General features: G+C 56.1%; 2 protein-coding genes across 2 annotated transcripts in view; one reads left to right on the top strand and one right to left on the bottom strand.

Moving 5' to 3' along the window:
- LOC103600662 (chromosome unknown open reading frame, human C19orf43) overlaps positions 1 to 272 on the bottom strand; it is a 2,281-nt gene extending 2,009 nt beyond the window's left edge. Inside the window, exon 1 of the mRNA XM_008584966.1 lies at positions 3 to 272. Coding sequence (XP_008583188.1) covers positions 3 to 248 — 246 coding nt within the window. The 5' untranslated portion in view covers positions 249 to 272. The remainder of the gene's footprint in view (positions 1 to 2) is intronic.
- Positions 273 to 1,744: 1,472 nt separating this feature from the next.
- ASNA1 (arsA arsenite transporter, ATP-binding, homolog 1 (bacterial)) lies at positions 1,745 to 7,709 on the top strand. Its single transcript, XM_008584953.1, has 7 exons — positions 1,745 to 1,915; positions 2,777 to 2,924; positions 5,455 to 5,603; positions 5,680 to 5,830; positions 6,615 to 6,722; positions 6,813 to 7,010; positions 7,356 to 7,709. The coding sequence occupies exons 1-7, from the start codon at positions 1,755 to 1,757 to the stop codon at positions 7,485 to 7,487; spliced, it is 1,047 nt and encodes a 348-aa protein (XP_008583175.1). The 5' UTR covers positions 1,745 to 1,754; the 3' UTR covers positions 7,488 to 7,709.
- The last annotated feature ends 124 nt before the right edge of the window (positions 7,710 to 7,833 follow it).

Raw genomic sequence — 7,833 nt, 5'->3', positions numbered from 1 at the left:
GCCTCCTGCCGCTGCCGCTGCTCCTCCTCCATCTTCCGCTTGAACAGCTCCAGGAAGCTGCCGTCGTTGGCGAACAAGTTCACGCCGCCCGACACCGGGCTCGAACCCGCGCCCGACACCTCCTCGTCCCCGCTCTCGGGCGACGTCCCTGGCCCTGACTCAGCCCATCGGCTCCCGCCACCGCCGCTGCCCCCGGGGCCCGGCGCCTCCCGGCCCGGAGGCTCCGCCCGTCTCCCTCGGGCAGCCATTTTGTCACCAGGTGCCGCGCAAAGGACTCCGGGAAGGCCGCTCCGGCCCCGCGCTTGGCGCCCGACTTGCCTGGTCCGGAGCAATGCATGCCGGGAAGAGCGGTCTGGCCCGCGAACGTCCGCAGTGGGGAGCGGGGGCCAGGGGCGGGGCGAACGAGGGCATGACCTGGCGGGGCGGGGTAATGAGGAGGCGCCCCGCCCCGCGGGTTCTTACAATCCAGCGAGACTCGGGCTGGCGTTACGCAGACAGGGGCTCCTCAGGAATGGGACCATCGTCTGGGACTGGGGCTCTAGCTAGCTCTTCGGAGTGGGGTTTCCGTTTGGAGCTGGGGGCGCATTGGCTTTGCAGGCCTAGAATCCTCGTCTGACCCCAGGGATACTCTCGGTGAGGTGAAGGACCCCGTTTGGGGCAGTGTGATCATCTGACACCTCAGAACTTGAGTCCCTAATTAGGTCTATGGAACATATCTAGCCTGGACCCCTCGACTAGAAATGGAGGTATCTGTGGGTTGGGTACCTTCCTCTGGGATGCTCACATTTGGGAATAGGGATACGGCTGGCTCCGTGGAGCTGGGGTCCCCGTCTGACAATAAGGTTATTTTACAGGCTGGAGTCCTCAAATGAAGCCTTGGGTATTTCTAGGCTGGAGTCCACCTCTAAGTTTAATAAGAGTATTCAGGATTGGAGTCCCTGCCCACGGCCTGGGACCTAGCTTGTATTCCTACCCCGGGGCAGAGGTTCGAACAGGAAATTCTCTGGAGTCTACCTTCGAACAGGCAACCAAGTGCGTGTAGATTTTCAGAAATTAGGGTCCCTTCTACGACAAGGAGCGCGGTTGCAGGTATGGCCCCTGCGCAGCCGGACAAGGGCCTGCGGATCCTGCCCACAACTGGAATCGTTTTCTCTGATACCCACCCGGAGCCCGGGGACGTGTCTCCAGCCAACTATCCAATTCGTCTCTGATAGGTTTCCGGCAAGAGCCAGGTAGTTCACAGCCAATTAAATAACAGAAGGGACGGACCTGAAGCAAAGTTGGGACCCAACTTGGAGAAGGAAATGATCGACACGAAGTTGAGCCTATGGGGTCAGTCCAGGGCGGATCTCGGATCTAACTTCACCCCAAGGGCATGGAATGGGTGTTTGGACGGTTGCTAAGGAGAGGTTGGCGCTACCGGTGCGTGAGAGTGACTGGTGGAAGTAAGAAAAGATGTAGCCAATGAAAGGAGTGCTTCAGGACTTAGGGCCCAATCAGTGAAGGGGAGTAGACTGGACCATACCAATATGTTCATCAGGCAGGGGGAGCCTTTGGAAAAATATCGACAAGAAGTAGATAAAGTGAGCTCTGGAGGCTGAGAACGTTAATAATGTAGCTTCTATTAGCTTTTAAGATGCAGGCCATGAGGAAATTAATTCAGGCTCCTAACCTTCGTGGGGATGTGATAGAGAAATTCCCCTGCGTTTCCTTTGTATGGTGCGCTCCGCTTGGTCACGTGAGCCGGTTCCAAGATGGCGGCAGGGGTGGCCGGGTGGGGGGTTGAGGCGGAGGAGTTCGAGGATGCCCCTGATGTGGAGCCGCTGGAGCCCACGCTTAGCAACATCATCGAGCAGCGCAGCCTTAAGTGGATCTTCGTCGGGGGCAAGGGTGGCGTGGGCAAGACTACCTGCAGGTAAGGAGGCTGAGACCGGGGCCGAGAAGGCGGGTGGGATGTACCACTGGGAAAGGGGAGGCCAGGGACTGGCTGTTCCACCCCGAGCCGGGCGAGGGGGCTGGGCCAAGGTCTTCCGTGTTGTACTCTCCCGAAATTACTTGGAGCAAATGGAAGATACCTCCTCGATGCAGGCCTGGCACCCTCTGATTTGGACCATCCCCTTTGGGGCTCAAGTGCTGAACCACAGTGAACCTAGCGCACGGGGGGGGCGGGGGGGCGGGGGAGCATTTAGATGTCCCAATCAGCCGGACTGTACCCGAGTGAGCTCAGAGTGGGGGGAGGGGCACCAGAGCAAGCTATACTAGTCTGGTGAACCTTGCCATTTTATGCCCAGTACGAGGATGGGGGTGAAAAGCCAGGGAGAGGGCACTTGATCAAAGTGTCCCAGTCAGCTGGGAGGAAGGGGAGGCGTCCCTGGGGCAAATTATCGTGGATTAGTGCACTGAAGCATTCTGAGCTTAGCAGGGATTGCAGGGGACCCTTTGGCTTAGAGTTGAGGGAGGGGGCACAGAGTCAAGCTATGTAGTCTGGACAGCTGGACCATGCCACTCTGCCCAGGAAAAAAAAAGCAGGCAGCAGGCCAGATCAACTCATTTAGCTGAACCTTACGACTCTAGTCCAGATGGAGAGGTCAGCAGGTGAGGTCTGAGAGGGTTCCCTTGCAGGGATTGAGGCTTGATCACACAGTGACCCATACTGTCGTCTTAAGGCCTCTGCTCATCCCTGTGACCTTCTCCTGGGACTCCACATCTCCCGTTGCAGACCTGGGGAGCAGAGCCTGACCCTTCACTCCCCACCTTTCAATCTTTCTTTGCCCAGCTGCAGCCTGGCAGTCCAGCTGTCCAAGGGGCGTGAGAGTGTTCTGATCATCTCCACAGACCCAGCCCACAACATTTCAGATGCTTTTGACCAGAAGTTCTCCAAGGTGCCTACCAAGGTCAAAGGCTATGACAACCTCTTTGCTATGGTGAGTGGAGCAGGGCTCAGCTCCCCACTTTTGGCAAAAGTCACTCAGGTCTTTCCTGCACACACACACCAGCAGCCACCATGTCCTGCACATGCTACATCCTGCATCTCCCCAATTTCACTTCTCTTTCGCCCTACCAGGGGAGAACCAAGTGAGGAATGTTGAAGGAGCAGGAAGGAAGCTGGAGTGACTGGAGCTTAGTGAGCAAGGGTCGGGGAGGGAGAAGTTGGACAGTCCAACCAGAGCCACATAGACCTTGCAGGCCACAGCAAGCAGTTTGGCTTTGATTCCAGGTTTAATGGGAAGCTGTTCATTTTAAGCAGGGCAATGTCATGACTAAATTTGTTTTGAAAAGTTTCCTCTGGCCACTATGCAGGTATTGGATTGTAAGTCAAGGGTGGAAGCAGGGAGACTAACAAAACAAAGAAGCTGGGGCTGTAACCAGGCCAGAAATGACAGCAGCTGGACTCGAGTGGGGGCAGAACAAATGGAGACATCCAAGCAGATTGCACGACAGTAGCTTAGTTATGTGAGCCTGGAGCTTGGAGGAGATTGGCATTGATTTGGAAGTTATTGTCCTAAGGGTGGTATTTAAATCTGTGTGAGTGGAGGAGAGTGCGGGAGAACAGAGAGGCATAGAAACAAGCCGGGGACACATCAGCATTTAGGGTCCAGCAGAGAAGGAGGAACCAGCAAAGGAGGCCAAAAAGGAGCCACCAGTGAGGTGGGAAGAAAGCCAGAGAGTGTGGCATTCTGAGCTTCAGGAGGGTAAAGGATCCTGGATAAGCAGAGGTTGTTGGCTCCAGCAGGCACATCGGTTTTGGATTGACCACCCTGGGAGTGGGGGCAAAGCCTTCCTGGAGCAAGTGAGATGAGGAGGTGGAGACAGTGATTGTCACCATGGGAGTTGAGAAATGGGGCCATTGCTGGAGGGACACAGTGGGTAAGGAAGGCTTTTTAGAGAGAGGAGATGTTAGAGCATTTGCTGACTAAGTGATGCTGCAAAGGGAGTGAGGGTGCTGGCAGGGGATGATCCTCAGGCGGGATGAGTTTCATCCAGCATTCAGACCCAGAACTTGGGCTCTGCTAGGTCAGGACTCAGAGGGAAGAGCAGGAAATTAGGGCATCTCCTGGGGGGAAGATGGTGTTGGCAGCCAGTGACTTCTCTTTCTCACCAAGGCACAGATGAGGGCCTCAGCAGTGAATGGGACAGAAGAGCTTTGAGAGGGAGAAGATGCCACCTTAACACTTCTGAGGGCGGAAGGGGGACCCAGGATTGTCTGGCTCATCATGTGCCCATTGGAGATTTGTGATCAGGAGTGGGGAGCAGGGTGGGAATTACTCGTCAGGTGTGTTCAGGCCCTCGAGTGCGGTGATACCAGAGAGCTGGGAATAACCAGGGTGGGGATTTTGCCAATCACATAAAGAAGAGGGAGTGTTGGGGCTGAGCCCGTAGCGCACTCGGGAGAGTGCGGTGCTGGGAGCGCAGCAGCGCTCCCGCCATGGGTTTGGATCCTATATAGGGATGACCGGTGCGCTCACAATGCTCACTGGCTGAGCGCGGTGCGGCCGGTCTCAAAAAGGACAAAAAAAAAAAAAAGAGAGGGAGTGTTTGCAAAGGCACCCTGTGGAGCCTGGGCCAGATAAAGGTGCTGGCCAAGAGGGACACTGACAGCTAACAGGGGGCAGAGGTGAGGGGATGAGGTGGCCCAAAGAGGTTTAGCATAACTGAGTCAGGAGAGGGGTGTGGATGATCAGAGATATCCCAGTGACTAGGAATTAACTATCAAGGGTGTGACTGGGGGTGTACAGGGGTGGGGTGATGGGTGGCAAGCTCCCCACAGGGGAATGACCCCTGAGGGCAGCGACTTGAGGGCTTTGCCATAGAACTCATGATGTCACCAAGAAGAGGTGACATGGGAGGAGGATAGAGAGGGAGGCATCAAGTCCAGGACTGGTCAGGGACTGGACAAGGCCATCTCTTCATGAATTCATACATGTTGAGGAACCACTGTGTGCCAGACACTGTTCTAGGCACTTGGGGACACAGCAGTGAGCAAGACAGAAAACCCCCTGCCCTCCCAAGCAGACATTCTGGTTAGGGAGATAAACACAATAAGGAAACCATGTGAGATGTGGGGAGCTGCATTGTTAGAGAGGGTGGTCATTGGAGGAATGATCAGGAAGAGGTTGGGGGGCCAGTTGTGGGAGAGTCTTGGGCAGGTGAGATCCATGTGGGGAACCGCAATGTAAATCCTCTGCAGTGGGTTTCAGCTTCCTTTTGGGGACCCTGGTCTCAGTTTGATTTTTTACTTGTTTGTGAACTGATTTGACCATTGCTGAGACTGTACGAGACCCTAAGGCTCCAAAGGAGGGCAGTGCTATACATCGGGGTCTTGGGGTCACCCCAGCCATGACCTAATGAGGGACCTGTGGTTGGAGCCCTCCACAGGCTCCCTCTGGCCCTGTGCCCAGGTGGGAAGGCCCCCAGCAGTAGCAGCGGCCTGAGTCTCATCCCCTCGGCCCCCAGGAGATCGACCCCAGTCTCGGGGTGGCAGAGCTGCCCGACGAGTTCTTTGAGGAGGACAACATGCTGAGCATGGGCAAGAAGATGATGCAGGAAGCTATGAGCGCCTTCCCCGGCATCGATGAAGCCATGAGCTATGCCGAGGTCATGAGGTCAGGCCCAGCCAGTGGGGTGGGGGCCACACGGGGAAGCCAGGGTACAGCAGGCCTGACCCCCATCTCCCCTCAGGCTGGTGAAGGGCATGAACTTCTCGGTGGTGGTGTTTGACACGGCACCCACAGGCCACACGCTGAGGCTGCTCAACTTCCCCACCATCGTCGAGCGGGGCCTGGGCCGCCTCATGCAGATCAAGAACCAGATCAGCCCCTTCATCTCACAGGCAGGCGGTGCCCCGGGTATACAGGCGTCCCCTGAGTGGTAGTGGGCCCCCAGATGTGCAGTTACAAAGGCCCTTCCCCCCACCACTTCTTCTCTGTCAGGACTTCTCACTGGGTGCAACAGATCTTCACTGGGGGGACTTGGCAGGGACTGTCTCCCCCACTGCACAGGCAGGACTCAGCATCCCTGCCCCTTCCCACTAAGTGCCCCAAATAGAGCTTGAAAGCACCTATTCCAAAGCCATGTAGACCTCCTTCAAATCCTCTGTGCTCACGGTGTGACACAGCTGTGTGACCTCAAGCAAGTCACTTTACCTCTCTGGGCCTCACCTTCCTTGTCTGTGAAATGGAGATCATTAGAGTGCACCCATGGGTTATCACCGTGACAACCCTAAAGCCTGCACACTTCTGCACACCACCAGCACTATCCCCCCGGTGTGTGTGTGGTCTCCCTATGGGGACCTGTGCCTCAGGTAATGACATTTGTTGAGCACTTACTTTGTGCCAGGTACTGTTCTGAACATGTCACATGCATCAGCTAGCACAACAGCTCTTGGAGGTAAGGTTTACAGATGGGGAAACTGAGGCTCTGGGAGGTAAAGCCCCTTGGCCATGGTTTTCCAGAAATGGCAGAGCTGGGATTTGACTGACCCCAGGATTCTGCTCAAGGGCCCATGCCACTGGGAGGGTATCAGGAGTTGTCCCCCAGCTGTTTAGCAAACCCCCAACTCAGGGGATTTAATAGGCCCCAGGTAAGCTGTGAGTCCTCCTACGTTTTCCCCACAGATGTGCAACATGCTGGGGCTTGGGGACATGAATGCGGACCAACTGGCCTCCAAGCTGGAGGAGACGCTGCCCGTCATCCGCTCTGTCAGCGAACAGTTCAAGGACCCTGTGAGTTGTGGTCGCACGGGCAGAAAGAGGCTCAGGGCATCGTGACAGCACCAGCACCCGCCCCTCACTGCCTTCTCTCGCCTCCTTCAGGAGCAGACAACCTTCATTTGCGTATGCATCGCTGAGTTCCTGTCTCTGTATGAGACAGAGAGGCTGATCCAGGAGCTGGCCAAGTGCAGGATCGACACACACAATATCATTGTCAACCAGCTTGTCTTCCCTGACCCCGAGAAGCCCTGCAAGATGTGTGAAGCCCGCCACAAGATTCAGGCCAAGTACCTGGACCAGGTGTGCCCACCACCCACCTCGGGCCAGCTGGGGCACCTCTGTACCTTCACTGTATTCTGACCTTTTGCTCCACCTTCTGACCCTCTGCCCCAACTCCTGCCCTTCACCCCCACTTCATACCCTTCACCCTAATTCTGGCTCCAGAGAACTGTGGCTGAACAGGAGGTCTGGCCCAGTGATCTCTGACCTTACTGGCCCTACTCCCACTATGACACCATGAAGTCACTGCCTCATATTCTCTCCCTGACTTGGGAGGCCCCCATCCTGACCCCTTCTATCTATCTATACTCTGTCCCTTTTCTCCTGCCCCCTTACCTCTGCCTTCTGTACTCTGTCTGGCTACAGATGGAGGACCTGTATGAAGACTTCCACATCGTGAAGCTGCCGCTGTTACCCCACGAAGTGCGGGGGGCAGACAAGGTCAACACCTTCTCTGCCCTCCTCCTGGAGCCCTACAAACCTCCCAGCGCCCAATAGCACCATCGCCCCAACCGCTGCCATTTCACACCCACCCTCCACCACCCCACCCCCTGGGGGCAGAATTTGCACAGAGTCCCCCATAGTACAGGGGGGAGCCATTTGGGGGGCGGGAGGCAGGGAGGGGATCTATTTCCCCCTGGTGGGGCTGGAGGGGGCTGTAGTTGCCCCCCACCTCTTCCCGCCTCTCGCTCCTCAATAAATTTATCTTAAACCACTGTTTGTTGATATAGGGAGAGGTAAGCACCTTCCTGTACAGTTGCATAGGTTGTGCACTGCACAAAAATGTCACCTCTAGTGTGTTCACCCAGTTGGTTAGAGCACGGTGTTATAACACCAAAGTCAA

This window comes from Galeopterus variegatus, unplaced genomic scaffold, assembly GCF_000696425.1.
Source record: "Galeopterus variegatus unplaced genomic scaffold, G_variegatus-3.0.2 Scaffold3412, whole genome shotgun sequence".
NCBI lineage: Eukaryota > Metazoa > Chordata > Mammalia > Dermoptera > Cynocephalidae > Galeopterus > Galeopterus variegatus.
Note: the sequence above shows the minus strand (reverse complement) of the source record. Positions and strands in the feature narration are given on the sequence as shown.